This window comes from Tenrec ecaudatus, chromosome 4, assembly GCF_050624435.1.
Source record: "Tenrec ecaudatus isolate mTenEca1 chromosome 4, mTenEca1.hap1, whole genome shotgun sequence".
Classification (NCBI taxonomy): Eukaryota; Metazoa; Chordata; class Mammalia; order Afrosoricida; family Tenrecidae; genus Tenrec; species Tenrec ecaudatus.
The window spans coordinates 35,621,550-35,642,946 of NC_134533.1; the positions used below are offsets into that span (position 1 = coordinate 35,621,550).

The window sequence follows — 21,397 nt, forward strand, 5'->3', positions numbered from 1 at the left end:
GGCCATCCACACACACACGACCCAGAAATTCCAAACACGGGTTTCCAGGGAGGAAGTGCGCTCTGGGAATCCCCAACATTCCCAGGATGGGAGGAAAGCTAGTGCAGAAGTTGGTTGAGGCACCGCTGGGCACTCCTGCACTCTGAAGCCAGGGAGGGGCAAAGTAAGGGAACGCGTCTACCCAAAAGAGGAAAACTCCATCTCCTCCCCAGGCCCCACCGGGGCCCGGGCAGGAAGTAGCTGATCCTGCTGAGACAGGCGGCCTGGGAGACGGGCTGTAATTGTGCAAGTGAAGACAGGATCCCGTGAGCATTTCCCCATTCTCGCTAATAGTCCGGGCAAAACCCGAGGTTCCCAGAATACCCGGTGTGCTTTATCTGCTCTACAGCAGTTGTTCCTGTGGGCCACGAGGGCGTCAGCAGCCTGGGCTGCCCACTGCCTGCCATTATATGAGACCTCATTGGCTATTGTTTTGCCCAGAAATGGAAGGAGAGTTTTCCAATGGCAGCCGGAAGCAATTTTGAAATCCAGCAGCAGGCAGGGGAGTGCAGAGCAGGGAAAGGAGAGCTTCCAGATGGAATAAAGTTGCTGTGGTTAACTGTCATCACGGCAGCCCTCTGCATGGCAACCCGGTGCACAGCGGAAGGAAACAGTGCCCAGGCCTGCACCAGCCCCGTGGCAGTTGTGAAGAGCGTGGTGATCCACCGGCTGCCACGGACTGACTTTCAGAAGTCGGTGGCCAGGATTGCTCTTCTTTGTCTTGCTTAGGCAAGAAGCTCTACGAACACGTGTTAAAAGGCATAGCAACCTACAAGCCACCAATGACAGGCTGGTGGTGGCTGCACCCAAGGTGCACTGTCCGGGAATCCAATATGTCTCTCTGGGAGGGAGGGGAGAGGGGAATTCTACCACTGAGCCAAAGGGTCCCTAGACCCAATCATAGACTTATAATTATTAAATAGGCTGCTTACTCCATAAGGAGCCCTAGGTGGTGTAGTGGTTTCATGTTGGGCTGCTAATCAAAAGTCAGCAGTTCAAAACCACCATCCACATCATGGGAGAAAGATGAGGCTTTCTAATCCCATAAAGAGTTACACCCTTGGAAACTTCGCAGGAGAGTTCTATCCTGTCCTTTAGGGTTGCTAGTTGTTGGCACCCATTGGATGGCAGTGAGTGAGCTTACTCCACACCAATCATTCTGCCAACGACTGAGTGGGCATTCCCACATTAATCCTTATGATGACCACCAGCTATAATAGTAATAATTAGCCTGTTTAAAAATGAGAAAATGGATGCTTAGACGTCAAGCATATTTAAGGTCATAGAACGGATGAATGGCAGGTCTTGAGCCAAAGCCTACCTGCAGAGCCCACACCGTCTTCCAGGTCCCAAGACACCAGACTTACATCCCACCCAGGTGTCTCTGACAGCCTGCCTGCTCTGAAACTATGGGGGCTGGAATAGACATCCTCAGTTCCAACTTCTAGAAGAAGGTTGGAAACCCGATTTGAGGGATACTGTTTCCTGCCAGCCTATTTGGAGTGAGCTTATGCCTGGATGTCTTCCACAGGACCTGGGAAGCTCATCTGGAAAAATGACCAAATGGATTTTCCAAAGTTTTTAAACAATGCGGAATGCAAATGTGCATATTGACTTTAGTCTTCCAAATCATAAAGAACAGGAAGCTCCAACAAATAATAGAGTGCCTTTCCTATACCTTAACAAACAATGCCCAAGCAATACTGGGATTATCTAACGATGTTTGCCTGGAAGGAGAAAACTGCTCCAAGCTCCTCCCAGAATGTAGTCATAGGACGTCCCTCCCTGCTCCCCAGCAAGAAAGACTCAAAGTGTCCAAGACTCGCTCCCCCAAAGCTTGTTCCATCCTTCTTATTCCATTTTTTAAAATGTTTCCTCCTTGGTTTTTTGCACCTATCCCAAGTGGTCAGACATTTCCTAGATTCCCTTGGATCCCTTGCAGAAAATGGTAAAAGAACTAGTTTTTTGTTGTTTTTTTTTTAGATTGGGCTGTTAACCTCTGGGTCAGCAGTTCAATACTACCAGCTGGTCCAACAGAGAATGATGAGGCTTTCTACTCCAGTAAAGAGTTAGAGTCTTGGAAATCCAGAGGCAGTTCTACTCTGCCCTATAGGGTTGCTATGTGTTGGAATCAAGTCTATGGCAGTGAGCGAGGTTTTTGTTTGCTTGTTTGGCCCCCAAGTAAGAGGGGTGAGGTAGTTGAGTGGTACACAATCAATAAAGTAAAAGAAAAGAGAAGAAGATGTGTCCAGATTGTTGGCCCCCTTTTTGTTGATGCTCTTTTGTTTACACACTTTTTCTTATTCCCAATAGGAGAATCAGGAAGGGAGGAAGGAAGGATACAGTAAAGGGAGAGATGGATCGATAGAGAGAGACAGCAGGTGGGTAGAGAGAGAGATTTTCTACAATCATTGAATTTGGAGTCCCTAGCCTGACTCAACCATGGTAATTCTCAATGGTACCCAACCCATCCCACCATTGAAGAGTGCAGGCTTCCAAAAAGAAAATCCCATCTTCATTTTTTCAGCAAGTAGTTTTCATTCGGTGCCTAGGCATCGAGTCTATGGTACTGATTAAGGTAGATTAGACATCTGTCCCAATGAAGGGACAGAAACATCCATCGTGTAGACAACACAGTGTGCTAAGTGTTGCGACAGAAGCACAAGATGGACTGGGAACCAGTCACTTAGTCTAAAGGGGAGCCTGTCCTCTCCAAAACCTCTCATGCCCGAAAGGGAAGGTGCCTTAAGGAAATGCCAGGCCAGCTGGGAAGGGTAGGATGAACGAAGAAGTAGCAGGCCCCCCCTAAAGCTCCGTCCAACCACATCCTTGACGTCTACCTTGGAACATCCCCTGGTCCTGTCTTGCAGGATGGAGTCATCATGGCTCTTACCCTGAGTATCTTATGATGCGCTCACTGCAGAGTCAAGGGGCTGGCCCAGGTGATGCTCATGTTCATTTGGGGGATTATTAAACTAATGAGATGTTGGCCCCTTGGACTTTGGACTCAAAGAAGTTATTAGGAAGGAGTTTTCCTGCCCATGGAAGGGCAGTTATTGATATGCAATTCAGTAGTCGATTGTGGACTCCTTGGAGGCAAACCAGGTTCCTAGGGAGCTGGGGTAGTACAGAGGATGGACATCAGCCCTGGGAGGTGGAAAACTGGAGTTCAACTGGCCTGAATTGACCCTAATTAGCTACACGACCTTGGCAAAGTCATTAAGGAGCCTATACAAGAGGATGATAATGTCAGCCACTTACCCCACTTTACAAGGTTAATGCGAGGACTGGATTAGATCATGGAGCGGAAAACATTTCACATATATTAAAATACCCTAGGAATGCAGTTATAGGAAAAGGAAGCTGGTAACCCCCTTGGGGGAGGCATCATCTCGTGATTTACAGGAAGAGAGGCTTGTCCACGGCCATAGTAACTCCTTCTTAATGGAGCACTACTGAACAGTGGTTCCCATGAATGGTGCCGCTCTGGCAGTGCGGAGATGGATTGCAAGTAGTGAGCGTCTAATAATAAATTGCCTAAGTGCACAATAGATGGGCTGTTTCTTAAACGTGACAGCAGAGTGAAGGTAGGCTTTTTTTCCCTTTTTTTTTTTGAGAAAAGAAACAGGAAAATCTACAGCTTTTATGACTGAGTATAAGCCCTCGGCCAGCTAAGCCTCAAAATGGACTGTCCCCCTGCCCATGGGAATCCTACCCACAAGATGTGTTCTCTCGGGCAAAGGTGGCACAGCTCTCTGAGGACTTAGATTTACCCTTTTTTGTTTTCTAGGAAATCTCAACCGCAACCCTAGGCATGTGCATGAACACCCTGTGGATCCTTACTCTATGTTACGGCGTTCTTTCGGAACCCACCAAGCCCCAGTGGGTCCTCTACGTCAGACACGGAGGTCCTCGGCCTCCTTGCCAGTGACTTAACCAGTTACAGGTATGCCCTTGTTTGTCCAGGGACAAGTAAAGAGAAGTCCGTGAAGGAGTTTGTGAAAAGTCATTCTATCATTTTAAGAAGAAATGCTTGGGAATAAGCATTTCTGCTGCTGCTGCTGCTGCCTTGGACAAGATTTCTGGGGTTACACGAGTTGTTTGAGGAGCGCACGGGGTGCTGCATTACAGGAAGACACTGGGAGTGTCTGAACAGAACGCTGGAAGGAACGGGGGTCCTTGCTAAGGTCATTGAGTTCTGGGAACTGCCCTAACTTCAGACTTCCTTCTGTGGGACGCACTATTTTTCCAGGGCTGGATCTTCTGTTACTTTACACAGCAATTCAGTGAGCATGCAACCACGAAGCTAGACCAAGACATCTGCGCTAGATCACAATCCTGTCGGGAGGGGTACACACCACGGCCTGATATAAAGCTGCACGGAAGCTGGTGTTCAGTCACGATGCCTGCATCTCCACCTCTCTCTCCTACCCAAGAAAGGCTCTCTATTAACAGAGAGTGGGTGGGAGATTATCACCGAGCTTTTGCTTAGACCTTGAATCTGCCCTTCTTTGCAAGATACCATTCTTTTCAGGTTGGTGCTACCTGCCCACTACTAAACCCAATTGTTACATAGCTTCATGACCACCTGTGATGGTACCTGAGAGCATCTTAAGGGGTGTGTTTGCTTTTGTTTCCTCACCATGTTGAACGCACTTGCCTGAAAGAGCCCACTTGTCTTCCCCTAGAAAAGTTCTCCCAGAGGTAGGTCTCTCAGCCACCAAGGAGAGAGACACATGGGGCCATTGCAGTCCAATGGCTCAGGGTCCTCACACCAGAGTCCTGCCGAGACCCAAGAGATTCCTTCACCGGAAGTAGTCCTGGAAGCCATCTTCTCCACTCCGCCCCACTCGAAACACCATTCACAACCGGAGCCGAGGCTCTGGTAGGTCACTCTCCTGCTCCAAACACAACCAAGATGCCTCTCACAACATGAACGAGATGTGGCCACAGCAAAGGCTTACTGCTCAAGAGTCCTAAGTGGATTGTGACTGTTTCCTTATTGCTGCAAACGAAATCGTTTCTGCCCCACGGCCACTTTTGTTTCCCCACAGTGGAGGATCGTCTACTCCCCTAGCATGCGCTTCGAAAAGCACCAGTGAGCGTGGGGTTTCCATGTTCTCTGCCCAGCACGTCTATTGCAGGGCAGACATGAGAAGCCAGTTGCTTTCAGAATCTCAGCAGAAGGACAACGGTTTCTCCCCTGGCTCTCTTCAGTGTATGCGGCCACTGCGGCTCAGTGGAAGAGAGGTGGCTCCAGCTGGAGTTGCCATGGGGAGCTTGGCACCCGTCCACCGGTGTGTTCCCTGGTCCTTGGAGGGAAGTCCTGTAAGCACGCTCCCCAGGGAACGGCGGGCATCTAGTGCAGACAATGAGACTGCTCTCCACCCTACAGGTCTCAGGAGGCCTTCCTTGATATCCAGATCAGATGAGGTCTCCCTGGCATGTGCTCTCACAAGAGCTTGCCCGTCTCCTTGATAGCACTGACTTAAATAAGGGCATAATTAAGCGTTTACTCTCTGCCTTCCCTGATAGACAAGGAGTCCTGTTGGCATCGTGAGTTATGCATTGGGCTGCTAACCTCAAGGTCAGCAGTTTGAATCCACTAGCCAGTCCTTGAGAGAAAGAGATGTGCAGTCTCAGAAATCCAAAGAGCAGTTCTACTGTGTCCTATCAGGTCACTGGGCATTGGAATCAGTTCAGTGGCAGTTGTCGAGGTCTGGTTTTCTCTGCGAGACTATAAGCTGAAGGGAGCCGAGATGGTTCCCATCTTGTTTAAAGTTGATTCCCCGGAGTCTAGTCGAGCACCTAGCATAGAATAGGTGTGTGTGTGTGTGTGTGTGTGTGTGTGTGTGTGTGTTGAGTAAGCAAATGATCCTTTTCAAATGATCCATTGTTGACTCAATTCACAGAATTGTTCAGAGAGGCTTGGAGAAAGCTAGGCCAGGCTAGGTTACATGGGGTTTCCAAAAGCTCATTAAGACACACACACACACACACACAATGATGAAAACAAACACCAAAGACAAGTGGGAAAAGTAGTGCATGAGGACCAGGTCCAAGTACGATGCAAGCGCCATTGGGACATGAAAGTCAGCATCCTCTCTCCTCTTTCTCATGCTGGTCTTCTTGCTCTGGTCACCCCACCCACCCCCTTTCTTCTTGTGTCGTGCTTTCCCACCTCTCCTCTCAAAGGGTATAATGGAAAGCGCATTGAACCAGGAGTCAGCCAATCAAGGCTCTGCATTCACTCCCCGTGGGAACGGGGCAGGCCACTTTCACTCCTTGAGCCCCCCTTCCTTTATCTGACCAAGACCATTGGACTTCAGAATCTCTAACCCCCTTCCCACAGTGACTTGGCAAGCTCACGCTAGCTGCTCACTTAGGCTCCTCTCTCTCTCTCTCTCTCTCTCTCTCTCTCTCTCTCTCTCTCTCTCTCTCTCTCTCTCTCTCCTTGTCTTCTTCTTTGGGTCTATCCCTTGATGCTAAAGGCAGGGTCCAGCTCAGCCTTAGTAGACACACTGTCCCCAGCAAAGCTTCAGAAAACCTCGCAGTATTAAGTGACACCAGCAGAAGCAGAGACCCCGCTTGCCAGTGCAGCCCGCCATGATGCATCGCCATGCGTTAGGTAATGGCACAGCCAAGACACCTGAGCAAATGCCAGACGCTCTGTTAGATAAGCGCTGCCCAGTAGGGGACGGCAGCTCCGAGGGACTTGGTGAGCATTCCGAAGAGTACAATTTCAATGATTTCAGGGTCAACCAGCAACAGGAGACAGAGATAAAGGTGAGCGCAACCTCAGGTAATAATAGGTCCTTGTCGTTTTGTATCACATGCTTCTGCCTACCAGCACAAAACACTTTCACACCAGTAGGCAAAGGTGGAGAGGTCTAGAGGAGGCAGAGGAATTATTGTCCCCAGGTTCACACAGTGTAGTGAAGCATTAGACAGATAAAGCCAATAGCCTAAGGTCACACAATTAGGCCTTGACAGGGTGGGAATTAGAGCAGAGTGTCCTAATCTCACCCATGGGCTATTTCTAGTTGACTCTTGAGGGCGCCTTTTGTTTATACCTGGCCTCTATCTTATCTCACCTGCCCAGGTAGGGAGCCTGCTTTTCCCCTCCGGGATGAGTAATGGGAAACTTGAGTGGCCCAGAGTGAACTGGCCAGTCGGAGTTCAGAATCCAGTCTTCGGAGTTCAGAATCCAGTCTTCGTGACTTGGACTCGAGGAACAGAGCCCAGTGGGACCCGTCCATGGAATGCAGCCACCGCTGGCATTTGGGAGGCCCAGAAGAGCCCTCCCGGTGGCAGCTGAGAATGCGGAGGCTCCAGGGCTGATAAAAGTGGTCATTAATGTGCACACAGAGCCCTTTCATCTTCAAAGGCTCTACTCCCATTAGCTAGGTAGTTCTCCTATCACCCCCATGGGTGAGACATCATTTTCGTGTTCTTTCTCAGTTTGTAGATGGAAAAGCTGATATGCAGAAGGGGCCCTCTGCCAGGAAGTTTGGCCCCTGTTTCAACCGAAGATATTCCTGGATCCCAGCATCGAACTTTACTGGGGAGGACAGGAAATCAGAGTGGACATGATTCAAAAGAGAAGACTCAAGCAACTAAAGTAGCCCTCTAGGAAGAGGCTGCCTTTATCCTGTCCTCGAAGCAGGGAGAGTCTAAGTTCTATCCAGCTGGATCGATTCCAAAGTGGATTGGGGAACTCTGGATAGAATACCTAAAGGACTCGGAAGATTTAAAAATAGATCTTATTGCTCGGCTGTGAGACCCGGGTGATATACTGGAGACAAGTATTCCATGATATGCCCATGGCAGACATCACTAATGGATCTCAGCATTCTTTGAGCTAAGACTTGCCTTCCAAATCTTTTCCAGCATAGCACTCCGAGCAATTCCTACTGTTCAATGGGTGTAGGTGTTAGTGGGCCCACAGACCGGGGAGCTTGCAGAACATGAGACCTGGAAAGGACACTCTAGAGGAACGAGAAGCCAGTCTTCACGTTACACAGGTAGAATGATGGGTACAGATGGTGGGTGAAGTGCCTGGTTTGGCACTACTACCACTAGTAGCAAAGATCTAAGTGAGAAGTCTTGGGCACCTTCCTCTAGGCACTGTGTGCTCCCAGTTGTTCTAGATACTAAGCATGTGCAACTTCCCAAACTCACACTGCTTCTCAGTGTCAGCAAGGGGAATCTGTGCTGTTTTATGGTCTTTACACGACCCTCCTACAAAGCCAGACCTCCGCAGCTCCATCCACAACATGTAGAACATCTGGTGGTGTGGATTTCATCTTTGAGCTGGGAATTTTTCAAACCATCGACTGAAAGAAACAAACTTTTTTTTTCTTTCTTTTTTATGAGTTTGAATACACTGGCCAGGACGCCTACATCATTTCTCTGGGTGCTGTTGAAAACATCATTTTGAGCTTTGGGTTCTTTCAACATGAGGCCAGATTTGGAAATGCCTACCAGGGACTAGAAGCAGACAGTAGTCCAAGGAAGCAAGGATCCAGGGTTTCCAGTAAATAAACAAAGCCTCGTGGGCTCCAGGCTTGCCTGACATGTTGAATCTCAAGAAAGAGACACTGGGCTGGAAAGAGTGAAGAGAAAACTTCAAGGAGGTTTCAGGGTCACGCTAGAGAGGCAGGGTCCCAGGGTGGTTCCAGCAGCTAAGTGCTCGACGACTAACCAGAAGGTTGGAGGTTTGAGCCCACCCAGGGTGCCTTGGAAGAAGAGGGTAGCCACCTACTGAACAAAACAGCTCTTGAACACCCTCGGGAGCCAATCCTATTCCAGTACATATAGGAGCATCACGAGTCACACCGACTCGATGGCCACTGGTCTGGGCTTTCCTGAGAAGCCCTAGGGAAAAAAAAAAACTAGGTTTCTATAGACCAGAAAGAAAAAAGGAGGGAAAAAAAGAATTAACACTTAGAAAAGCCACATTAAAAGTGAAGTGAAATGCTCATGCTAGCCAGGTCTGGAAATTCCATTCATTGAATCAGCCACCCCAATTTTCATTGAGCGCCAACTACTGTAATTGAGGAACAGAGAGCTGAGACCTAGAAGCTCTGTCCTAGATGCACACCAGAAAAAGAAAAGCGGTGACCATAAAACGTTCCTCAGACTTTCTCATTTTCTTCTTAAATGGAGATATGCTTGGGAGCTTTGGTCATAAAGGGGTTATCAAGAGAAATAATTCGTTAATTAACAACGTGGCGGTTGTTGGGTCAGTTCCGACCCATGGTGACACTACTTTCCACGGAGCAAAACACGACCCTGTCCTGCGCCTTCCCCACAACGGTGGTTCTGTTTGAGCCCAGGGCTGTAGCCCCTGCATTAACCCATCTCATGGGTGTTCTCCTGTTGTTTACTTAATCACTAATTAACTTAATTAGTGAGAGGGGAAAGTAAAAGTCAGTGAAGAGAGTCCAGATCTGACTTCTAAGGCTACCCCTGTATAAACAACCCCTGGCCCAAGAGAGAGAAGGGACTACAAAGATTAAATTCTGAGAAGATTGCTATCATAGTCCAACTGTCTTCTTCGAACAACTATCTGTATAGGTATGCCCAGTGGTACTCTGAGCTTGTGGGTCCTGCATCTTCCGGGAACGCTGCGGGATGAGCCGGAGCCCTGGGCTGCCCTCCTCCAGGCTGAGAGACGGTGCTCAGCTCTACTGGACTCCTTTTGGGGTCTGGACACACTCAACCATGTCAGCACTATGGCATGTGGTTGATTCCCGTTAGGAATTTTGGAGTGTCTGCAATCTGAAAGGTCTGAAGTTCAAAACCACCCACTGCTCTAAGGGAGAATGATGGGGCTTTCTACACCCATAAACAGCTACAGTCTCAGAAACTCACCAGGGCAGTTCTACCCTGTCCCATAGGGTCACAATGAGTTGACTTCAGATCCCTGGCTGTGAGTTGGGGTTGGGGAGGAGGAGGGTGCTTTGGATGAATACCAAGGCCAAGGACCTGAATGAAAGAAAACAACTTCCTAGGCCAAAGGCAGCAGGGCCAGCAAGTAACTGCAAGGACTGGGTTTCTCCTTGGAATCTTAATCTGCATGAGAATAATCACGTGCTAAGGGCTGGAAACACTGGGAATCCAGGACAGATAACTCCACCCCTCCTTGAGTGTAGTCATACCAGGAGGGGAAGGGGAAGATAGGGGGAGAAAAGGGGAACTGGAACCGAGCACAATGATCTACTATAACCCCCTCCCAGGGGGGTGGACAACAGAAAAGTGGGTGAAGGGAGACATCAGTGTAAGATGTGAACAAATAATAAACATTTATAAATTATCAAGGGTTCATGAGGGAGAGAAGGTGGGGGAGGGAGGGGGAAAATGAGAAGCTGATAGCAAGGGCTCAAGTAGGAAGAAAATTTTTTTTGAAAATGATGATGGCAACAAATGTACAAATGTGCTTGACACAATGGATGGATGGATGGATTGTGATAAGAATTGTACGAGCTCCCAATAAAATGATTTTAAAAAGAAGAAGAATCACATTCAAACGGACTTCACTGTCCCCACTCTGATTAACCTTGCAGGTTCGCTTTGAAATAAAGAAGTCGAAGCCAGAGCCTGGTGTGTGCCTGGTGTGTGAGCCCTTCTAGAAGGCACCGCAGAATCACGCTCAGCGTGAATGAATGAGTGCGGGGGGAATGGAAGCAGCCCTCTCCAGGACAGACTGAGTGAACTGTCCCCAGGGCTTAACTCCGCCTTTCCCGGCCTGGCCGGTAGCTCAGCCAGGGGCACCCAAAGGAAACGCCCTCGATGTGATGACCAGAGTCCAGGTCACCTGGTTTGGGGTCACACTGAACAAAGGATAGCATTGTAGCACACGTCCGGCTCTTTCGAAATTCCTTATGCTGAGGAGGAGGGTAGCTTGCTTCCTGATGGCCTCCGGTCTCAGGGATTCTCTCTCTGTCTCACAGGTCTGAGTTGGTGCTGAGAAGGCCCTAGAAACAAGGCCCCTTCCTTGTCAGACCCAGAGCCAATTGTCATTGAGCTGATTCCAACTCAATGATCCTGGGTCTGTCAGACTAGAACTGCCCTCCACAGGGCTGTGAATAGCTGATTTGGGGAGCGGGCTATGGGGTGGGGAGTGACGCTGGGGTTACTAGAACCTCCAACCTCTGGGTTAACAGCCAAGCACATGAACCATTTGTACCCACTCGGGAAAACAAGGACCTTCAGCTGAATGCAAATATTGTGCTGCTAGTTGCTTGGCTCCGTTCTCAGCTTTGACCAATCACAAACCAGAGTCTAAGACAACTGAGAAATAGCAGTCAGACTGCTTTACCTTTCACCCAGGTGCCAGATAATGAAGTGATGGCGGAACAATCCGCTCAATTCACCGCCCCTCTGGGTCCCGCTTCCTATCACACAGAAAAGAGCAGACCTTCTATTCAGGGGTGGAATGAATGAGCTGCTTAGAGTATGAATGGAAAGACGCTTCAGTTCCAGTTCCAGCCCCCTCCCAAACACGGTGTTTAAACAGGGAAGGCCAAACAGCCTCGGAGGCTACCCACCCCACTCACAACCACATGGAGTTTGAGTAAAGCACCAAGGAACCTCAACGCATAGTCCTGCAGGCTTCTGGGGGCCCTGACATCCAAAGGGACACAGTACGGAGTGACGAAGAACACGGGTTCCACGGGCGACTATCCAGGATCAAATCCCAGGCCCCCTGCTTACCAGCTGGGTAGCCTGATACAAAGGACTTATGTTCGCTGTGGCTCAGTCTCCCCAGAGGTAAGAGACGGATAAGAATCGCAACCCCTTGATGAGGTTGGCATGTGGATTACATGGCTCGAGGTCGAACAATAGGACAGGGTGGCCCATGATACTTCATCTGGGGCTTTGCTATGGGTACTAGCATGACAGTGGTGTGTCAGAAACACAAATACCTGCCAAGAAGCAAGAGGAAACGGCGCATGGACTCCAACTCCCCGGTAGCCTTGGGGGGACAAAAGACCACTTTTCAGGCTCCGCCAAAGGACACCGACAATGGCGCCCTAGCCAGTGCTCGAAACTCAGGTCCTATGTAGTCTCTTTCTGCTGCAGTTTCGCAATGAACGTTTTCTCTTAAAAGAACAAAAACCAGGGGAGACTCTAGGCAGGTTTTCCGGGCCTGGGATTTGCCAATCACCTCCCAGGGTGACTCAGCCCCTCTTCAGCCACCAAGGATCTGAGATTTGTTGTGACCTGTCGGCCCACATTTGCACCCAGGAGGGACTTTTGCCTCCAAAGGACACACCCAGAGAGCCAGAGAGTTCTAGTTGCAGGCAGGCCACACGAGGCCCCTGCCCACTTCTTTGTCTGACACCCTGTGTGGGGCTGAGTCCACCGGAAGGAAGATCCAGGAGGAGATGGCACCTACCCCGTTGGGAGCGGTGTCCGACTTGGCAAGTGAGCTCTGTGGAGGAGACCCGTTTGCCGGCGCCACGTGTTTTGATCAGAGGTCGGCTGCCCTGCAGGTTTGTCCCTTGGGGAGCTGCACAATCCCCTGCCTGGTGGCAGCTTGATATTCACCGCAAGAGACCCACCCAAGAATGTTTGAGGAAGAACGTTTGCTTCTCCGCCAGCTGACTCCTCTCTGTCCTTCCTGGGGCCGGTCTGGGAGAGCAGGGGTTTGAGCCTCTTACCCACGGATTCCAACCTCTGATCCACACCTTTTAAACAACTAGACCTCCAAGCAAGCCCCTGCTAGGGACGATGTCATGCTAGGCTCCCATTTGAGTGTTGCTATCCATATCCCACCTGCTCCCACTCCCTCTCAGCCCACGTAGCTAGTCACCTGATCCCTAGACTCACGCTTCTGGCCATAGCGAGCAGCCACCAAAGCCACACATTGATGGAAGGGCTCTCAGGTGGGGAAACCCAGCAGCCCAGTGGTGGGCATTTGGCCAGTCAAATAAATGCCTTCCTTGGCCCTGCTTTGATCACCCCAGCCAGCACAACCGTTCATCTGTATCCATCCCACTTTACTGGCCAGCATCTCTCCACAGAGATGAACAGCGTGTCTCTACATTCAAGATATCCACGTCAGTTCAATCACCGTTACTAGTAAGTGCGGTGGTCAACACCAGGACCTGGGACCACAGAAATAATCAGATAGGATCTGTGGTGTCAGGGGGCTGCCCCAGGGCTGTCGGCCAGAGATGAGAAAATCGGTGTCTTGGTGGTTGTTTCTTTTGGTGGCTGTGAAAGTCATTAGCACTCCTTGACACCACCAGCTAAAGATGGGAAAACCTCCCCGTGGGTTCTTACTAGGAAGCATTGGCATAGTGGTAACTTGGTGGGGGGCTAACGGCAAGGTCAGCAGTTCAAAACCACCAGCCTTTCTGGAGGAGAAAGATGGGACTTTTCATTCCTGTGAAGTTACAATCTGGGAAACTCCCCGGGGCAGTTCTAACTCTGTCCCCTAGGGTCTCCCTATGAATCAGAATCGGCTGGCTAGCAGTGAGTCAGTGATTTAGGCTGGTTAGCAGTGTCAGAGATGGAGTTTCTGCAAGGGTAAGATCATCTAACCATCTTCCAGACCAAGGATTCTCAAATGGGGTGATTTGGTCCCCCATGGGACACTTGGCAATGTCTGAAAGCCTTTCTGGTTACCACAACGGAAGGTGGGACTGCTCCTGGTACCTAGTGGATAGAAACCAGGATGTTGCTGTACTAAACTTTCTAGAGCAGGCAAGACAGCTTGACTCCATCCCGTGCCAACAAAGAAGTATCCCGCTCATATGTTCATCGTGCCCATGTTGAGAACCCTTATTCTCAGGGGCAAGGACTGTCTTCCTGATAATCCGTCCTCCAGGGCCTAACCACTTGGTGTCCCAAGGGGGCAGTACATGAGTGGTTGCTGAAGAAATCATCTTGTTAACCTGTCCAAGGGACGGTCAATGAATAGCGGAGAGCCCCGCATTCTTTCTCATTCGTCTTCTCCATGGATCCAGAATCCAGCCTATCTACCCTGCCTCCTCCTTTCTGAGGCCTTTCTGATGGATGGATCCAGACCACCCTGCGATGCGACTGTATTGCCTTCAACTCTAAGTTGGTCAGGCCATCTCACAGGTGAACTGTGCTGGTGGCATGGTGGTTATACATTTGGCTGCTAACCATGAGGTCAGCAGTCCCAAACCACCGCTCACTCCTTGGGATAAAGATGAGGCTTTCTACTCCTGTACACAGTTACGTCTCGAAGACCCACAGGGACAGCTCTCTGCTGTCCTGTGGGGTTGCAATGTGTCCAACTCGACTTCATGGCAATGAGTTTGTTGGGTTTCAGTGCATGTAGAACCAGAAGTCCCTGTCATATAAGGCTGCTGTCATCTCATGCTTTAATTCCCCCATAATGCCCAGCACCATGTGGGGCCCACAGAAGTGACCAATGCTTGGCAATTGATCAGTAATGTCCACCTCATGTGTAGACACACTCATTCAATGGTGGACTCATAACTTGTATATGTCTCCCTCTGACAAGCAAGGCTCAAGCATGTGACTTGTCCTGATACTTCACAGGCTGTGGTGATCAAGAACTGGGGGACCGAGGAATGCTAAATATTTGCACCTAGAGTTCAGGCTTCCTGAACCAAGCAGGAATACAATCCGTTCACGGCCATGCCACCCTGAAAGCTCCTGATTTCATCTGATCTCAGAAGCTAAGCGGGGTCGGGCATCGGTAGTAGTTGGATGGGAAACATCATTGAATCTGACATGAGAGTGATGAAGGAGTTTCAAGGTACAAAGGCACATATGCCAAAGCTTTTCAAAGCTTTTAACTTCCCAGCACAGGAAGGGTAGGGGGAAATATATATATATTATCATAGAGTAAAAATAGATACCACATGTCCACCTGCAGGAGCAAGATGGAGCTGTCCATACCCATCAAGGGTCGCAGCCTCGGAAACCCTGCCCTATGGAGTTGCTCCAAGTCAGCACCAAACTCCTGGCTGTCCCAGAAAATCTGGAGTGCATGATCACTGGGTCCATGCCAAGTCAGGCTCTAAGAACGCAGGTTCTACAAGATGCTGGCAAATCCCGCTTGCTCCCCAAACCCTTGTTGGGCAGCTGCGGGAGCTGGGGTGGGGGGTGGGGCAAATTTTGAGAAAAACAAAATTCAAACTGCCACAAGTGAAGATCAGGGTTCAAATATTAGGTAGAAGACACCAGCTTGCCCTGTCACTGCCAAGAATATGTGTGCCCTTCCCATTCAGGCCGGGGCACAAAGGGCAGTGAGTCATTGGCTTCTCCCTGTGCAGATGCCCAGAATTTCTCTTGGAGGCAGAAAAGATTCTCTTTGAAATCTACCCTTCAGCTGGCACCCTCAGCCACCTGCTTCACCCGGTTCTTTCATAAGAACCACTTCCCCTCCAGGCCCTGGGTGGAGTCTGCTCAAACAGAGGGGCTGAGGAAACACAACTGAAGTGCGGTCTCTCTCTCAGCTGGATCCTGGCCCTGGGCATGAACTATTGTTGAAAAGGCTCAACTTATTTTCCACCAGCTCCTCTCCTGCAAGGAAGCCCATCCCGGAGCCTTCTGAGACACTGCAGGCTGACAGGAAGGCTCACTCGGGTGGCCCCGTGTCACCTGGGGGTTCCACATTAAGTTTCAGTTCAAGACCTTTGACTAGAACAGTAGAGAACTTGATGTGTAGAGAACTGTATCTTCAAGACCCCATTGGGGGTCCAAGCAACCAGCTAAATGCCAAGTGATTCCCATGAGCATAGGAGGAGGGGGTTGATTTTCAAGGAGGATGTACCTGCACAGTCACCACGAGAGACTGGACACAGTGTCCATTTCTTAATGGACAGCGGGGAACTGCCCTAACTTGTCATTTAGAGAGGAAACAGCCTCTCCCTTTTCTCCAAGCCTGCAAATGAGAACATGTCTAAAAGGACAACTGGACTCTGATAAGGGAATTAACTTATTTTAGTCACATATCACTAGGTTGGCATCTTGGACAGCTGTGGCCAAGCCTGGGAGAGGCAGGGCAGGGCAGGGCAAGAAAGGACAGTCCGCAGCCTAGATGAGAGAGAGGCAAGTTACTCACATTTGGCTTCGCCTCTGCTGGGTGCAGGGGACAGAGACAGGTAAGAGAATAACTAGCAGTTTCTAAAGAGGCAAAGTAATGACTGGAAGGAGCGTAGGCACTGGAATCTAACAGACACAGGTAGGGACGACGGCTCTATCATGTACTGGTTTGTGTCCTTGGGCAACTTTGCTATCTCTCTAAGACTTTATTTCTTCATCTGCAAAAATGGAGTTAAGAGAAAACCAAAAGTTTGTCCCCTTTACCATGAAAGCAGACGAACTACGGGGTGTCCAGATATAATTATGAACAATGATTTTTAAAAAATCTGATCAAAAAGGGGGAAATACAAAACGGAAGTTCAAATTCTCCTAGAGTCCAGACTTTCTGGAACCATGGAGGCTAGATGAACCCTGAATCTAGTATCCTGAGATGACCTTTAAACTTTAAACCAGGAATCTCCTGAACTCTTCTCAAAAGCAAGCAAGAGTTGCGCTCAGTGAGTAGAAAGCGTCTGCCTTGAACACTACGCCCTTTACGGATCTAACTCTAAGGGATCAAACTGACCACAGCAGCTTGAAAGAAGCTAAGGGGACAGTGAGTCGATGCTGACAGAGGAACAACAATTCGGTAAAGAAGGGTCAGACTGGTTGCGCAGCTGACGTCACTGAAGTGTCCACCTAGACATTGTGGAATTAGCGTAGGTTATGCTGTGTATGTTTTCAACAACAAAACATTTATATTTGAGGGCAAGAGTATTACAGGTATTTGTCTATGATGAAGCTTCTATGTCCGACATCCGGTAGGTCCTCAATAAGTGTTACTTATCATCTCCCAGGAGCTAGGACTTTGCCTTTAGCACACAGACATGATGGTGCAGTGGCAGAGAGCTGGACTTCTAGACTTGGAGTGTTTCTAACATAATGGAATTCAGCCATGATCCAACAGGCCCCGGAAAACCCAGGACAAAACAGAGTCTTCCTCCAGCATCAGCTGGGCTAAATGGTAAGCCCCCAAAAGCTTCACCGCCATCGACTTCATTCCGACGCATCATGGCTCAATAGGACAAAGTAGAACTGCCCCTGTGGATTTCCAAGACTGTAACTCTTAAAGGAGTAGAAAGTCTTATCTTTCCCCCACAAAGCAGCTGGTGGTTTTGAATCGCTAACCTTGTGGGTAGCAGCCCAAGCCATAACCCACTACACCACCAGTGCTGAATGGAAAGACACATATATTTACTCTTCTATTGAGAACAATGCTGGTCCAGTGGCCCATGGCAGCAGGCTCACCTTCCATGTGGGAGACCAGGATTTGATTTCTAGGCAACACACTCCATGCACAGCCACTCTGGAGGCTTGTGTGTTGCTACCAGGCTAAACAACGAACCGTGGAACTTCCAGACTAAGAGGGACTAGAAAGAAAGGCCTGATCATCTATTTCTAAAAAAAATCAGTCAGGGAAACCCCTGTGGATGATGACAACTTGATCCCATAGAGCTTGAGCTCACCATGAGTCAGAGAGGGAGGCCTGACTGGACTAGATGGAAGCTCACATCTGTCGTAGCATAAATCTAAACAGGCTGGGCTGTTGGACAAAACCCGTATAAGGTGGCTTCATAAGATGTGTCTGAGATTTCCATGATGTTTTCATTCTATATTTTTTTCACAGCCTCTCCTCTTAAGTGCGATGCGTGCTTGGGACGATGTTTAAGATGGGAAGCAGATGCAGTAAACTGGTAGACCACACCCTCCCTACACTGCAGAGGTTGGATGTGGGAGCTCTCATCCCTCCTTCCCGCTGGAAGGGGTATCTCAGAGGTCCGGTGTATGGAGCCCTGCCCTCAACTCAGCAGATGAGGGCCTCCTTTCTGAGAGAGGGGATATCACTCCTCCCTCCTTTTCAGGGTCTGCTTCCTCCTTGGAAAAAAAGAAGGGGTTTTTCTCACTGAGTTTATGAGCATGAGTCAGGAAATAGTTTTTGAATGAATGTTAGGGGATCTATCATAAGCTAAGAATTCCATGCAGTCCAGCAATGTTGCCCAGTGTGGGGTGATTTGCCAGAACTGATTCCCACCGGCTGTCTGTCTCCAGCACAGCCCAGGGCCTTGACTGGAAGTAGAAGCCCGCTGTGTATCTGGGGAGAAACAAAATTAACTGATGCTAGCCTAAGCAGCGATGGATATTTTTGGTTCCTTTACCTGGGAAAAAACACTCAAAGCTCCGCAGTCCCCCACAAGGAGGAGGCTTTAGTGCTCAATGGGAACAAAAAGGTTCCAACAGCCCCCAACTGCCAGAATCCTCGATGGCACTCCCCTTTTTCAACACCAGGGGCGCAATTCCCTGGACACATTCAGCCCTGCAATGGCTTCACACCCACATTGAGTAGGAGGCAGGCGCAGGGGAGGGCCTCCAGCTGACTCCAGGACAGTTCATCCACCTGTGCTTTCTCCAAGCAACTTGCCTCCTCTCACAAACACCTACTTCAGCACAGAACACCTAGTTCAAGACGCCTGCTGTCCACTTGGGATTCTGAGCCCCAACGCCGCTTAACTTCATTTTGCCATTTCTCTGCTTTTAACTCTGTAGCACAAGACTGGATGGTCCTTTACTCCTCCTCAAAGCCTTGCCCTTTCTAATGCTTCCTCATTTTCATCCACAGCTCACCATTTCCCATAACAGTGTGACTCTGGCACCATCCCTCCCTCCCTCCCTCCTCTCTTCCTTTTGTCTTGCACAAGCCTGGGTTAAATCTTGCCTCCTCCCCAAGCTCCTTCTTTACAAGCACAGCCTACTGGCTCCTCACTGTGCCTCTAGGGGGCATTGCCCAAGGAACCACGGACATCCAGGGCAGGAGTGAGCCTGCTGATTGATCCATGGGCAACCTCTTGGGTCAGGGTGCTGCCAAACATTGGACAGTGTGGCCGTTTAGAAATATCTGAGTCAGGTTGAATGGATCAGCCATCAGACTCTTTAGACACAAAGCCCAAGACTCCACTGGTAGATAACCTATAAATACTGCTTCCCCAGAAGCCACAGGAAACCACCAGGGTGGTCGTCTTTGAAGCCAAGCCCTTCCTTCCCTCAAGTTTACCTCTCTTCTCCCATCCCATATACTCCTCCCTCTCAAAGGCTGGGTGGTGCCCAGTCCCCTTGTGTAATCTATCCTAAGGCTTATGGTCCAACACAACCTCTCCAAGTTGTCCAGAAAGTACTCCAAAGAAGTAATGCCTTTGGGGATCCACATGCCTGGGTACAACTCCAGACCCCTACTATGTGGGGGGCTGTGTGACTGCCCGAGTCACTTCACCCAGTGAAACGGGGCTGGAGCCTTCTCCCTGGGTCATTGGGGAGGACTTCTGTTTCCCCTCCCCCCTGTTTTAGTTGCTTTGGGGCTTCCGAAATCTAAGTTCTGCTTCCCCCCAGGCTTCAGTCTAAAGTTCCAAAGAGGGACCATGTCTTTTTACTTTCTTAGTACTCCCAGAACTGGGTTTAATAAATACTTGCTGAGTCAAATTAACCATAGGCTGGGCTGTCTTAATGACCCAGCTGGCACTTCTTAAAAGAAAAACTAATTTCGCTGGCGATAAGTAAATCGGCTATATAATTATGTGCACATACATAGACAAAGAAAGGGCATGCTTGGAATTCAGCTAGGATACAATATCTCACACGCGCAGCTCTTCCTTTTCAGACACCACCGCAAAGGCACAGCCCCCTGTTAGACGGGACATCGGCAGCCCATCTCCGGTCACCCTGCGGTCCAGGCTCCCTTCTGCCCCTCAGAGACTCCTTCGTATTCCTGGCCTGGGAATGTGAGCCTTATTACAGCTTGGATTTCCCCCAGGCTAACAGGCAGTAACAGGAGGTTGCCAGGATAGAGCGGCTCCAGGCTTCCATGGATGCCTCTCCACCTCACTCCAGGCTCCAGGCTGACGCCAAGATCCAGGACCTCTGAGGAGCTAGTTCAAGTTCCCACAAGCGCTAGGGCACGCACTGACTGGAGCTGGCTGTGGGAGCTTCAGAGTCTGGGCGCCCTTGTGAGTGATAGAGACCCAAGACCCTTTCTGAAAAAGCTCTCACCGGCATAATTGGGGCCACCTCACCAACAACCCCTGCTCCTGCCCCTGTCCCTGATCTCTCTTTGTTTCAGTCTCTGTTCCCACAGAGCCTCTAAGCTAGCCCCTGGCCCCAAACTGAACTGCCTTGGTCTCAGTCTCTGTCCCTGACCTACACCAGTCCCATACTCTGCCCCAGCCCCTCTCCTACCTAGCCCCAGCCCCAGTCCCAGCCATAGCCCTGCCCCTGTCCCAGCCCTGCCCCTGCTCCTCCTGCTCCTGCCCCTGCCCCAGCCCCAGCCCCAGCTCCAGCCCTACCCCTGTCCCAACCCTGCTCCTGCTCCTCCTGCTCCTGCCCCTGCCCCAGCCCTGCCCCAGCCCCAGCCCCAGTCCTGCCCCTGCCCCTGCCCCAGCCCCAGCCCCAGTCCCAGCCCGGCGCCAGCCTGGCCTGGACTTCCAGCGCCCTTAGGCACTGGAGCCTGTTCGTCCAGACTCCGGCTGCGCGCCTCGGAGAATCCGCGAGTACAGTTACTCTCTGCCGCGTGCTCCGCGCCAGCGATCTCACCCCAAAGCGCGCGCCGGCAGATTTGCCCGGCCAACTTTCAGCTCTCTTCCCGTCTCCTTTGCAGAAAAGGCGGCTTCCCACCCGCGCCCGCGCCCGCGCCCACGAACAGTCGGCGCAAATCTCTGCCCAGCGCTCTGTAACCCCAAACCAGCCCGTGGCACCCCTGGCTCCGGCCCCCTGGGGCAAGTCAGCCGGTGGGGTGGCCCGAACCCTCCTACCCCGCGTCCCGCCGTCCCGCTCCACGCGCACTCACCGATCTGCGCCAAGCTCAGCGACACGAGGCAGAGTCCCCAGGCTGCGCGCCACCAGAGCTTGTCCATGGTGTCCCGGAGCAGTGGAGCGCGAGCGAACGAGCGAGCGGCCGGAGCCGGAGGGTCGGTCGCGGGGCACAGGGAGGGGACCGGCGGCGCACTGGGGAAGGAGGGCGGCCGGGACCTGTGGGAGGCTGGGGTCCGGCTGGGCAATGAGGCCGCCTCGGAAGTTGGCTGCAGTTTTTATTCGAGGGTTGGAAGAGTGACCTAAGAGGGAGGGAGGGAGCGAGCGAAGGACACACCCAAGCGAGGGGGCTGTGACGAAGCAGCCGCTCGGAGGTTTAAAGACGTACCAGCCATTCTCTGCGCTACCCCTGCGGAGGGCGGGGGTGGGGGTGGGACGGGGACTGCCAGTCCGGGCTACCTGCACCCCG

At 50.7% G+C, this 21,397-nt stretch overlaps 1 protein-coding gene across 20 annotated transcripts in view; it reads right to left on the minus strand.

Annotated features, from left to right (window-relative positions):
* CD44 (CD44 molecule (IN blood group)) overlaps positions 1–21,193 on the minus strand; it is a 92,867-nt gene extending 71,674 nt beyond the window's left edge. For 6 of the 20 annotated variants that reach the window (XM_075545894.1, XM_075545895.1, XM_075545897.1 and 3 more), the window contains exon 1: positions 20,966–21,192. In XM_075545894.1, coding sequence (XP_075402009.1) covers positions 20,966–21,032 — 67 coding nt within the window. In that variant the 5' untranslated portion in view covers positions 21,033–21,192. Of the gene's footprint in view, positions 1–20,965 lie in introns of all 20 variants that reach the window. The other 14 variants (XM_075545899.1, XM_075545904.1, XM_075545903.1 and 11 more) reach the window with 4 other exon arrangements.
* Positions 21,194–21,397: the final 204 nt, after the last annotated feature.